At 42.4% G+C, this 13,848-nt stretch overlaps 1 protein-coding gene across 2 annotated transcripts; it reads left to right on the top strand.

The window, feature by feature from the left end:
• The first annotated feature begins 713 nt into the window (after nt 1-713).
• ppp1r10 (protein phosphatase 1, regulatory subunit 10) lies at nt 714-13,617 on the top strand. Of its 2 annotated transcripts, XM_042506424.1 has the most exons (18): nt 714-1,002; nt 4,414-4,522; nt 4,625-4,711; nt 5,606-5,741; nt 6,091-6,142; nt 6,232-6,321; nt 6,417-6,545; nt 6,641-6,746; nt 7,740-7,843; nt 7,953-8,080; nt 8,407-8,566; nt 8,711-8,854; nt 9,371-9,617; nt 10,045-10,120; nt 10,245-10,463; nt 10,647-10,770; nt 10,865-11,233; nt 12,232-13,617. In XM_042506424.1, exons 2-18 carry the CDS (start codon nt 4,416-4,418, stop codon nt 12,390-12,392), a joined length of 2,439 nt encoding a protein of 812 aa, XP_042362358.1. In that variant the 5' UTR covers nt 714-1,002; nt 4,414-4,415; the 3' UTR covers nt 12,393-13,617. The 2 variants fall into 2 exon arrangements, with proteins under 2 accessions (XP_042362358.1, XP_042362359.1); XM_042506425.1 differs by lacking the exon at nt 714-1,002 and having other exon boundaries at nt 4,401-4,522.
• The last annotated feature ends 231 nt before the right edge of the window (nt 13,618-13,848 follow it).

The raw sequence follows: 13,848 nt of genomic DNA, 5'->3' as shown, positions 1-13,848 counted from the left end.
AGGAATGACCCGCCCGCTTCTCCCTATGATTGGCTAGTTTTCATCCTTCGTTGGTTGGATTGGTTAGGTTTAGGTAAAAATGGTGCCATCAAAAAAGAGGAGTTTTTATTCGTTGAATGTCAGGGTAAGCCAATCAGAGGCATAGTAAGTTAGCGTAAGGCGGGCCACCCCTTCACTATCCTTGGAAAATGTGCAACCCCTACACACGAACCAGTCGCCATTTTAAAGAAATATTGTAAACCAAATTGTATTATAAAATAAAAACTAAAATCAAATTACACCAATAAGATGTGTTTGTGTGCTTCAGTATCTACTCAAAAATATAAATTTACATCACTTTAAAGGCAAATCTAGTGAATGGTTTGAAACAATAGTTTCCAAATCTATGAAACGCCATTACGCCCTTGACTGGGGAGGGGAAGGACAATCATCCACCATTTTGTTGTATCGAAAACGAAGAAAACCTATTTGTCATGACGTAAAAAACGTCATGTAGTATAAAAACCAAGTCCCTCCTCTCCGCCCTCATTCCTGGATTTGTGCAGAGGTAAGTGGAGTCAGAAAACCAGCCGGCGGCATGATCAACCTTTTGTCCGTGTAAAATGCGAAATTGTGACTACAGAAATCTACAGAGGACTTTGAAATCTACGAAGGACGACGAACTTTCCCAGAGTCGACATTAAATGTGTGTTTTTTTTGTGTTTTGCAGGTATGAATTTGCTTTGCCGAAGACTGAACCGTCGAGGACTTTGAACAACTACTCAAAATCAAATTTTTTTTCTTCAAGTAATGGACATTTGATTACTATTTTTGCCTCCAGTTTGTTCCTGAAGGAAAGGCTAACGTTAGCTTTTAGCTATCACAGCCCCACCCATAAGAGGTCTTTGAGTTAATATTAAAGCCATGAAGGTTGACGATATGAAATTGATGAAATAAGAGATATAAGTGCCTGAAAAGCACATTCTAATACACCCGAGACGCTGAGGATCTATAGTATCAATAGTAAGTTGATTTTGAAGTTAACTTGAATCGAGATAAATCAAATGAAAATGGTCGTAGATAATAGGCTAGCTAGCGGTAGCTGGTTAGCCGGCACCGTCAGTTAGCTTGGTTCTTGGCAAGAATTTGAATGTAGACTGTGATAGTATGAGCTCACACAGGAAAGTGGACGGAGGCACAAGGCTCCGTTTCTTTGTGTGTGAGACGGAATGGACGAGTTGTATAAATAAAACTGAATAGCCAGTGAATTCGTAAAATAACCATAAGCAATCTATTCATAAAGATTGCCGTAGGGTTAGGTACTAGCAAGTAGATTGCAGCTCATGAAGTCGGACTTTTTGCCTGCCAGTTTTGTTTTGTAGGGGCTACTCCACGGAACGAACACCCACCGCAATCTATACATAAAGATTGCGTTAGCATGAGGACTGGACATATTTTATGAAGCAGTATGTCGATAATTAAAGCACAGGGACTTCCCGAAAAAACGCACCGTGTACTCGGCAATCTGTGGATAAAGATTGCAGGATATTTCAAGCGAAGTGGGCTTTCGAAGCACTCGGTCGGTCGGGATTGGCAAATATGGTGGATTGATAGTGGTTTGCTTTTCGTCGCCTGACAGCTCCGGGGGCTAAACGTGTTCTCGAAGCAGCATTTGGGAGATTTTACAAAACAGAAATGCTAGACTGAGTATGGACTGTTGTCCATCGCTTTGTCTGACTGCGATACGCGTTAGCTTAGGACCATATGTGGTGCTCGTCCTCTTGTTTTCCTATTAACCAGTACGATGTTTGCTAGCAGAGCCATTGTTGCTTGTGTACGTTTGGTTTTCCGTCGTCGAAGTGGTTAACGGAGGGAGGGCTCTGATTAGCAGTCGGTGTGCAGCTCCCTCCCCTCTGACAGCAGTTTAGCCACAGGAACAAGCCTGTTCTCTGCTATGACACATGGCAGCTTCAGCGCGAGCTTTTATAGGCTGCAGCCACTGTCCTTATATAACCCAGGGCCTTTTACAGGCTGATTTCAGGACTTCACTCTGTCGTTTGTGAATATGTCTTGTTGCCTCAGTCACAGTCAAGTCTGTTGGTGTACAACGGTTAAAAATTACTATATATATATATATATATATATACATATATATATAAACAGCATAAGGATTGGTACTTGAGGATGGTCAGTTTAATTTGCCACAATGTGTATATGTAATAACACAACAGAATGACAATGCACAAATAATGTTGTTTCCCCCACTGAACCAGGAACCAGGGTCATGTTTAACACTGATTTTGTGTATATGTGTAATAATTGTGACATTTACAGGAGTTGGGTTATTTGCAGTGTTGTGGAGGTCTGAGAGACTATTTAAAACTTCTACTACAACAGTTACACCGGTAAGATCTAACTGATTCCTCACATCATGACATTTCCAATTAATTAATTTGCGACAGAAATGCAGGTTCTGTACTTGAGTTGATATATTGGCACTAAGAGCGTTCCATCCAAAAATGCAATAACATTGGAAAATACATGCATGCTCATATGCCTCAACCAAGCAGTTACACCATGAACCTTTTACAGGTTATTCATAAGACCTATTGTCATGAACAATATTTGAAAGCCATAAGACTGAAGACCTTCATAAAGGCCAGGTGACTTGGTGTTGGCTGTCTTTGTTTGGATTGTTTCTTATAGTTAATATCTAGATTAACTGAAATGATAAAACATCCAACACCTTTCATTCATGAGTTTTTTTTTTTACAGGCAGATATATGTGTGACAGTTCAGATCATTGTCATGTGATGTTGCACTAACAATTAGATGAATTTGTACTGCATTTCTGTATTGTGTAACTACACACACACACACACACACACACACACACACACAGAGAGAGAGAGAGAGTACAGTGCCAGTATGTGATCATGAAGTGACCTGTAGGTGGCAGTAAGTGGCCTGATGTGTACCCCTGTCTGGAACAGTTGGTAGTGATGTAATTGACAACAACACTGTAGTCTGAGTCACCACTGAGTAGTTATCATGCTAATTCCACAGTTTTCAAGCATTTCATACTCCATACAGTTACCTTCAATCACATTTGACTTTGTTATTGAATATCATTTAAATTTGTACCATTCATTTCATCAGAGACCACATAAACTAGAAAAAATGGAGTTGTGCGCAGCACTATTGATGCCTCTGTTACCATTCTTCGCGTTTGAGATTCTTTTTTTTGCAAACATTTGAATGATTGTGATAGATGTGTGGCATTAAAAAGTTGATCAATCATTATCAGTAACATTTCTTTCTAAAGTTAATCTCTGGCTATTTTTACTCAAAACTTTGACAGGTAACCTTACTTTGTTTCATATATACGGATATAATGCATATATTTGAGCTTGAATCAGTATAGGTATATAATATATTAATAGTTGTGTTTAAAAAATTAAAGTCAGGTCATTAAAGTCAGTTTGTAGTGAATATGTAGCATCTTGTTGTGTGCATTACTGCTGCCTCTTAAATGGCAGCCTGATGTGCCCCCACATGCAATAATCAACATTCGATCAGTCTATTTATCCTGTCCTGCAAGTCCAAGTCCCAGAGACGACACTCTGAGGCACTGAGGAAAAAAAGTTCCTGCATCCTTCACTTGTTCCTGCTGAGCTGGTGTCAGGTTGGCCCCATGAACCTCTCCTAACATCTCAAGTATGAGGCTCACACTGAAGTCATCATGCACTGTGGATGTTTGACTGCCAGAGCAGCAGAGCACTGTGTGACGGGTACAAAATACCTCTGATTGATGATGTGTATGTGCTCATGTCAACCCCATCATCAGTCTGGATCACGTTACTTATCCTTTCATAGCCTGATATTCTAATGATAACTGGATATTTTGAGAGTGATGCTTTCTGGAACCACTGCAAATCTCTCAGTGTGACTTGGTTTTAAGTGAACATGCTGCTGAACAAACCTTGAGGAAATCTAGTGAGCCTATGTTGGCCAGTTCAAGGTGTTGGTCTGATGTAGGTGCTGTGTGTCAGCCCTTGAGCACAATGTTGGTGTTCTGTTCTTTGACAAACAGCCTGGGGTAGTCAACCACTGGATCACCAGAGGGAGATGATTTAAAGTGGAGAGTGGAACGTGCTTAGTGGTGAGGTGACTCTGCTTGAGACCTTGTTGGCCTGGTACAGTTTAGATGTTTTTGTGTTTGCTGTGAAGCAGCTTTTCTGCCTTGATGGGACATTTTAGTCTGGGTGGATCTCTGTGACATGGAGCTCCCTTTTCTGGTTAGCAGGCAAATAGTCCCGACTAAACAGCACATTAATACTTGCCCAAAGAACAAATATTTCTTAAACATGCCAGAAATAGTAATGCACCTGTGTCTAGTTGGTATGTGTATTAATATTTAGTGGTGTGTTTCAGACATGGCAGGGGAACCAGTGGACCCCAGAGAGATTTTGAAGGGTGTGGAGGCTCTGCTGGGGAAGGATGGAGAGCTGCGCAGCCTGGAGGGAGTCCCAAAGGTGTTTAGGTGAGAAACTGAATCTGGACATTACACACACCTTTAACTTATCCATTAAATCTTAACTCTTATACTTGGAGATATCTTATCTCTGCTTTTTTTCTCTTGCAGCCTGATGAAAGGTTCTACTAAAATGGTCAGTAGATGTATGTACCTGAACATCCTCCTGCAGACTAAATCCCATGATGTGCTCAACAGGTGAGATTTAATTGTACTTTGAGTACTCAGTACTGCAAGTCTGGTTACTGTTAACACAGGAGTGGGGCACAGTTTGAAATAAGCTGTAAACTCAAGGACAAAAAACTGATAACTCAAACTTCAAGATAAGTTAAGGTTTGCTTTCTAGCTTCTTCCAGATTTTTAAAGTCCACTTTTGTAAATTTCAACCTTAAATTGTGAAATGTTGCTGAAATCAGCATACAAAACGGCACTGTGCTCTTCTGCATGTCATTTTTAAAAAAAAAAATAAGTGCTTTAATGAAACTGAATGGCAGGAACAATACCACATTTGTATATACATGTTTTTTTGAGCCAGTGTTCCTTTTGTTCTTCTGACATTTTCACATTATGCTTTGTTTTTTTGCATTAATACAATAGCACATGTATTTTTGCTTTGTTTTTTTTCCTGCTCAAGGCACCGCTGACTGTTTATTCTGACACCGTCGAGGCGTCTAACTGCAGTTGGCATTTTCTAATGCAGTGTACTTTGAAAATATTAAGCTTATTGCACTCTGGAGGAGACCTCTTTTAACAAACCACGCAGATATACCCAAACCAACGGTGAATGAATCCTAAAAACAAGTATTGTGTTTGTATGTAAAACCTGATCTATGTTTTTCCACTGTGCTGCCGAGCTCTACACACTTAGTCCCACATCCTGTCAAATAGTCCCCAGGGCAAATGTTAACCTGCCAAACGACTGAAGGATTGTATCACAGAGCGCCAGAGAATCAACAGAACTACTCTGAAAATAACCACTTATGATAATCTGAGCAATTCTGACCTAATTTCAATGTCTTTGTTGATCCACCACAGTAATCAGTGCCCATCTCAGTCCATCATAATGAATCAGTTGTTCCTTTCGTCATCCAGGTTTATCCGAGTCGGTGGCTACAGGATGCTCAACTCCTGGCTCACCTATTCCAAAAGCACCAACAACTCCCCCCTGTTGCAGCTCATCCTGCTCACACTGCAGAAGCTGCCTCTCAAAGTGGACCACCTCAAACAGGTATTGTCTCAGTCTCTCCACCAGAACACGGTAGCATCACACATGCATAGATAGTTTCATTTGTATCTATTTGTGCAGGTACAGGACAGTACAGGTGCAGTGGAGTCAACTGTGCATAATTCTCTGAGTCAGCTTTGTAAAAAAGGCAAAGAAAGGCTATGTCAGAAGCCACACTCAAACAGATACACACTATTAAAACACTGTTTTTTATGTAAAAAATGATATAAAAAGGAAATTTAACACGGTGAATTATTGCACAAAACTCAGTGGGGAAAAAAGATACTTTGACATAGATACTTTGACAGAGACATTAGAGTAATGTGCTGTTTTTGCCTTTATCTTGTCCCAGAACAACACAGCCAAGCTGGTGAAGCAGCTCAGCAAGAGTGCAGAGACCGAAGGTTAGTTTGCTTGTACATCAAAAATCAAATCAAAACTCTTGAGGTATTAACTGTAGTTTCTCATGATCATATTTGTCTTTAACTTTTAGAGCTGAGGAAGCTGGCGTCTGTACTCGTAGATGGCTGGATGGCTACGATCCGCTCTCAGAGTGTCTCGAGCAGCAGCAACTCTCCTGCTGGTAAAAAACAAACATTTCCCTTTTCAGTTTCTCTGTCTTCCACTGTCCCTTCTACCTGCTTGCAGGTAGTGACACACCATATATTCATCTTCTAGATAAGAAAAAGAAGAAAGAAGAAAGCAAGGTGCTGGTGCGGGATGTGAAAGAAAAGAGTGGAGATGAGGAGAAGAAGAAGGAGAAACCTAAAGCTCATGCACCCAGCCACACAAAGATTCGCTCCATAGGTAAAGTTCAGCTGATGAGCAGCGCACAAGTTGGCCCGTTTATTATATTTAAAGAACCTCTGTATGAAATGTTTGAAATGCTTTGTGTTGTGTAGGACTGGAGATGGACACTCCCAACGTGGCTCCTGTTAAGAAGACGCCCACTGCCCCACAGCTGGGTGACAAGTACAACATCAAGCCTCCAGTCCTCAAGAGGCCAAGGTACTGAACCGTCTGATAGGAAGGCTGCCTCATTATAGCCTCAGATCCACCAAGTGTCCACTTCACTTCACTTCACTTTGTTTCACATATAAACACTTATTTCTGCATTTCCATTGTCAATAGTTGTGGATTGTTTTGTCACCCCTCAGTTCAGATCTAGCACACTAAGCTGAGACTAAAAGGGAGAGCTACAAATACTGCAGCTTGTTGACTGGTCAGGAGAGGATGGATACACTTTCTCAACACGGAGTACAGTGGACTGAAACCACTGTTCATCATTAATTAACTATGATGTGAAAGCATGTTTTGCTGCCTCTTCATCTTAACTAGTTAACATTTAGCAGAAATAAATACAAAAAATCATGTCATTCACCATACTGCTGAAGGCTTCCACTATGAATCCATAAGCACATCTGAAATGTCAGTATGACAGCTCTTACCATTCCATGTGTTGTTATTGTCTCTGTTGGGTGACATACGCTTTAGTGATGATTGAATTTGTAAACATTTAAAAAGTATACATGAATTCCAACCAGATATTGTGAACTTCAGATATTCTCTCTCCTCACTTGGAGAAAAAAACCTTGTCAGAGCGTCGTTCTGTGCACTCTGGTAGCTTTAAACCCCCTGCTGTGCTCCAAACACTGCAGCCTGTTTTTTGTTCTGAAAATGTCACACAGCCACATTCAGTGGATAGTCAGCGAGGTGCTGACATCATTGGTTTAAAGGAAAAAGAGCAAGATCTGGACAGAGCAGTGACGTGGCTACTATCATCTGTTAACAGCCGTGCCACCATAATCAGAGTGCGGTCTGCACTGGAAACATAGAACAGAACTAAAGCGTAGTGTTATGTCTGTGTGGGCAATGTATGGTTCAAGGGGTACTGTCCAGAAAGGTTTGTTGAAACATGGCTTATCTCAGTTAGCAACTGACTCATTGCTGCCCTCAGGTGGCTTATGTTGGTAACTGCATGTTTCCCTTTTTTTTCAACAGCACTGGTTCGTCAGATGCTCCTCCTCTGGAGAAAAAGTACAAACCTCTGAATACGCCCTCCAACTCTGCCAAAGAGATCAAAGTCAAGATCATTCCAGCACAGCGTGAGTTTACACATACATGCATTTAAAGACGGGCTCATATTTATTCTTCATATATAAAGAAAGTGACGGAGCAAATGGGTGTTCACTGCTCTCTTGTGTGCACCTGCAGCGATGGAGGGCACAGGCTTCTTAGATGCCCTGAACTCTGCCCCAGTGCCCGGGATCAAGATCAAGAAGAAGAAAGCTACTGCAAGCACTACAGCTAATACCAAGGTGGTCTCCCCCACCTCTAACAAGGTATGCACTGATCCCACTAGATTTTTACACAGTGTTTGTATTATGGCTGTTGGCAGTCCAAAATATCTTCAGAATATGTTTTTAAATTAAATTTCCATTTATTTATTATTTGTATTTAAGTTTGTTTCTTTATTTTCTTTTTTTAAGTCTTTATATGATAAGTCTGGTTTTGTTCTGTGAAATTCTAATCAAATATGATGGACTTTGCTTTAACGATTTCTAGCTGTTGCATATAAGTGAAGGAACAGCTGAAGAAGAATAAAGCTCTGTGCATTATGCCACAATAAAGCTGTCTACTCAATGTTGTTCCTTTTTTCTGTCCTCAGCCAAGTCCATTTGACAGCAAACCCTCTGCGTATTCAGCATCCTCCACTAAACCATCATCCCCAGAGAGTGCTGCTTCCATCACTCCTACTGATGAGAACCAGGAGCCAGAGCAGCCTGGGACCCCCGTCCCCTCAGAGGACACCGAGCTTTCTGACAACGGTAAGGTCCTTACCAACTTTTGGCAATGAGCCTCTCTCACATTGCATCATCATCTTATGTTTTCTTCCAGTTTAATTGAAAATGAGTGCTCTTAATCTCCTAAACCATTTTTGTTTCTTTGTCTTTCTCTGTCTTTGTGTGTAGGTGAGAAACCGAATGCTCTGGCAGAGCCACGTGGAGAAGAAGAGAGCTTGACCAAGAAGGGCAAGAAGAAGAAGACGGTGCACTGGGCTGAGGAGGAGCAGCTCAAACACTACTTCTACTTTGATCTGGATGAGACAGAGAGAGGTGAGACGTGCTTAAAATGCCCAACGTCTCTCACACCAGCTGGCTAATAACATGAGTTTTTGAAAAGGTTTTCCATGAGCTGGCTGTTAGATGGACAGCCGCGCATTAAAACATCTCCAGCTATCTACTTTCTCACTGTCCAGAGTCACGTCACCCTCACCTTTTACAACTTGGTCCTATTTCTTTTAACAGGTGAAGGATTTTAGTTAGACATCTGGATCTGAAGTTATCAGAGAAACAGGCTGCAAAAGAATGTGGCAGAAACACTGATTTTTAACACAAAACTGCTATCTATTTCACTCTGGTTTGAAAACAGAGCCTTTAACAAATGAAAATATCATTTACAACAACAGACAAACGTAGAGATGGTTTTAACTGCATTTTGATATTTAATCCCTGATTGATAGCTGACAGTTTGGCTGTTAATACACTCGGATGTTTGATATTTTATTTTCATTTAGCTGGACACTGCTGAACAACCCTGTTTTAATGATGGTAATACTCTAAAATTTACAGTCAACGTCAACAAGATTAAGGACTTTGGTGAGGCCGCTAAACGAGAGCTGATGATGGACAGGCAGACATTTGAGATGGCCCGCAGGCTCTCGCATGACACCATGGAAGAGAGGGTCCCCTGGACACCGCCGAGGCCCTTGACGCTGACTGGCAGCCTGGTCACGCCAGGGGCCAACAGCACAGAGAAACTCACCCAGAGAGACCGTGAGATGGGCATCCTGCAGGAGATCTTCCTCAGCAAAGAGAGGTAGGACATGACACCCAGCTGGCTGTGGTTCTTTGTAAGGTATTTTTGTGGGCTCAAAGGTATGTATGGGGACAGTGTTCATAAGAAATCTGAACCTTTGTCTGGTAATTGCACTTCCTCATAGAACTTCATCCTAAGAAGTTAAGGCTGATAAATGGCACACGTTTTATCCACTTACACAACATGCTCACGGAATTGGCTTATGCCTATGATATTTTATAAAGCATAAATTAGCCTAGTGGCTGGTCGAGTTTTCTTCTAACTCATATGAAGCCACACAACCTAAAATGCTATTTAATGGGGGCCTTATTGGCCCGTTACATTGCCCATTTAAGGTGGAAATGTTGCTCCATTATTCCACACAGAAGTATAAATCTTGAGGACCTCTAGTGTATGTTCATGATTTCTCATCTCTCCTTATCACCAGTGTGCCTGACAGTCCACATGAGCCAGACCCTGAGCCGTATGAGCCCATGCCTCCCCGTCTCATCCCTCTGGATGAAGTTAGTACACCCAAAACACACATACACACATTCTGTCTTTAATATACCCTTGTCTTGTTAAACACAGTGTCTACGTGTGTGTAATATCACGCCTGTTAAGCTGTCAGTGTGGTGTCCCTTGCAGGACTCGTCCATGCTGGATGACAGCTACGTTGAGCCTATGGATACGTCCTCACAGCAGGGTTCTGGCTTGACTCAGAGCGATAGCTCCAAGCTGCCGCCTGTCCTCGCCAACCTCATGGGCAACCTGAGCAACAGCTCCCGCAGTCCACAGGCCACAAACACTGTCAACAACCCCGCGGCTCCCAGTGTCAACGTACAGGAGCTGCTCACTTCTATCATGGTAAACACACACTATCACCATTTATACAGTGACTTTGTATACTCAGCAGTTAAAGTACACCAAATACACATTGACCTCATCATGAATATTCAGTATCTCGTAAAAAACATCCCTGCAGTTGGATTTCAAAAATGTCATTTTGAAGTTGTAATGTGTAGGTAATATGAATCTGTCTGTCCTCAGGGTGCTTCTGGTAACCAGTCTACTGAAGAGCTCATCAAGCAGCCCAACTTCTCAGACAAGATCAAACAGCTCCTGGGCTCCCTGCAGCAGACCCAGAACCAGAGCCAGGGTGGGCCTCCACCAGGTGGACTATATCTCTCCTTCTGCTGTCACAGCACCATGTCTGCCTGCTCTGCTCCTACTCTCACTCATTGTTTTTTGCTTTTCTTTCTGTCTAGTCAACCCAGGTTTGCTGGGTCATGGTCCAGGCATGAACAACATGAACAACATGAACATGCACATGCAGATGCCCATGAACGGGGGCTACCCACCCAACAACCCGCCTGGTGGCCCTCGCTTTAACCACCCTCCACCTCCTCACAACCACGGTCCACCTTTCAACTCTGGTGGAGGCCCACGCATGATGGGACCGCCGCCGGGCCAGGGCCGAGGAGACAACGGTAACTACTGGGGAGACGACTCTATGAGAGGAGGGCCTCATAGAGGGGGCCACTTCCACAGAGGTGGACGGGGCCGAGGAGGAGGAGAGCAGGTCTTCAGGGGCAGAGGACGAGGGGGGCCTAGAGGAGGACACAACAACATGAATGGTATGTGGGTTAACCCTGTACTCTCTAATATTATCCATGGGCAGCACAGTCAACTAAAGGACACCTAAAACACTGAATGAGGAGAAAAGTCTCACATTGGACAGTCAGCATAATGTCTATTTCCACAGCACTTATCAGTACAGCAACACCGCCATGTCAGTCACAACTCTGCTGTGCTCAGTTTTTAAGGCGATACTCTACAGGGGAAAACAAGAGTTTTCATGCACTCGTTAAGTTTGAGATTTTTTCGTATCTTGCTTCCATAGCATGCCCTACTGACTTGCCAATATAAGCAAAAGTTATGCATTATGAAAAATTACATACTCTATTGGCCTTATGTTGCACATTTATTTTAATACTTTATGTGTAGTTTATTTGACATAAATATTTGGATAGAAAATATTGAAAATATAGAAAAGTTGTTTCTCGAATGCTCCCAGTTAATTTGTCCCAGCAACTCAAACTTAATATCAAAATATATCACTACACCAGACACACCTCTTCATTTGGGACTTAAGAGTTTTTAAATTTTTTATGAAGCAATTCCAGAGTCACATTTAGCTTAATATTCACAAACAGTACTGGAAGCTGTGATCACAGTAAAAGTTTGTAATTAAAGTGTAGAAATCAGTCTTAGGTCTGTTATGTTAATTAATATGAATAGTTATAAATATATTCATAAAATAATGATGAGCATTGTTGTGACCAGGAAGTACTCTGGGTTTGTAACTGGCAGCAGCCTGAAGCGTGCAATCCAAGCCTCAGTTCTGTCACACCATGAGTCCTGTCCAGCATGCCAATCCAAACTTCTCCAGTTCTCCTCTAGGTTTCTAAGTTATTAGTTAAAGTGACTACTGTAACAAGAGTATCAACATCTAATGGATTAGTGGACTAGTGGTACTCATGGCTCCTCTCTGCTGCTGAGATGAATTGAGGGACCCTCACCGGTGTATGTTTGTGTCATGTGATAGTAATGCTGTTGTGTCTCCTCCTGTCAGACATGTCCAAGAGACCTGTGTGTCGTCACTTCATGATGAAGGGAAGCTGCAGGTATGAGAGCAACTGTGCTTTCTACCATCCTGGTGTAAATGGACCACCACTTCCCCCCAACCACCCTGCCAACAACCAACACAACCAGCACCCTCAGCATGGACACTAGGTGACACAGCATGGACACTAGGTGACACAGCATTGTCATTGACAGTGCTGCCAACCCGGGGACAACTCTTAAAAGTGCAGGCCTGTGGAGGAGGCACTCTCTGTGAGCACACACGGCAGGCTGTGTGAGAACTCAGAGAGACGGACGTGTCTTTGGAGTCATGGTACCTTGCCTGTGAGAGACAAGAGCAGAGAGGAGCTTGAAGATGATCACTGAGAGGGCTGTGTGTTTTTATTGGGATCAGTTTTTAACAGTGGGATTGAAAGAAGCCACCACACGTGACCACTCTGTGTGAGCTGCTGCAGCCAGCTGTCTGTGCCATCACTTTCCACAACATTGACATGCTCGACCAAATTGAAGCGTCCCCCCCTCAACAGGAAGCTTTCCACTTGACTGAACTCCCCGGTGATTCTGACCGTCATGTGATGTTGCGCTCAGAGCCTCTTAGCTTTTGGTACTTGGTGGTTCAGGTTTGTACAGAAGAGTCCGAGAGGTTTTTCCTTCTTACACCGTTCTGAAATGTGAGACAAAAAAGTAGGAAGCACTTTACAAAGACAGAGGCCACAGCTGGAAATTATTCAAGCTGGACCTGAAGAAGAGCTGCACAATGTTCAAAGTGCTTTATTTCAGCCAGTCCGAGGCAAGCTAAAGAAATGAACTGTGCTGAGGAAGGCCTTGCTTTTTCTTTTCTTTCCACAGCTGGTTTTGAATGTAAACAGATTATGAAGAACAACAGCAGTGTGTGTTATCATATGTAAGCTTTCCCTCTACACTCTGCTCCAGCAGCTCATCATCCGACCGTCAGTGTGTGTGTGACGTGACAATCATGAGCGTCAGACACACCTTGGTCCTGTCAAAGTGCAGCTCGTGCCTGATCTCAGAGCTGCTCCCTTGTCTTCTGTCCTCCCATAGGAACCCAGCTGGGGTTTATATTGTCAGTGTTAAAGAGTCACATGACTGGCTCAGTTCGATTGAGTGTTTTCTGTGAAAACAATGACCTTGGCGTCTCTTGTGGGACTGTAAGAATGTAATGTTTGTGTTGCTCCCTTCACCCTCCATTTTTTTATTTTGATGTAATCCTGAGGATGTTGGCCCTCCTTCAGACGGGTTCAGCTCTTTGTCTGTATGAAATGTTTGTATGAATGCACAGAGCACATTCATACACTGTCATATTTTCTGTTGAATTTTTTTTGTACAGTGTTTTGAATAAATGTCCAAACATAAATGTGCTGTGTTTTCTTTGACTGCTGAGAACAACGAGCAGTTTGGATCAAATGGAAACATCCTGTGAAGGTGGATTACAGGAAAAACACATCACAACATCATACATTATAGGGAAGGATTGACATGTCTCCATGCTGGAACAGCTGTGGCCATATATATATATATATATATATTGATTGGATAAGTAAACAAAATTATTATAGGGATTACAAAAACACAACATAAAAAACAG

Source organism: Plectropomus leopardus, chromosome 18 (assembly GCF_008729295.1).
Source record: "Plectropomus leopardus isolate mb chromosome 18, YSFRI_Pleo_2.0, whole genome shotgun sequence".
In the NCBI taxonomy this organism is placed as follows: Eukaryota; Metazoa; Chordata; class Actinopteri; order Perciformes; family Serranidae; genus Plectropomus; species Plectropomus leopardus.
The sequence above is the reverse complement of the archived record's forward strand: the minus strand, read 5'-3'. Positions and strand labels throughout refer to the sequence as shown.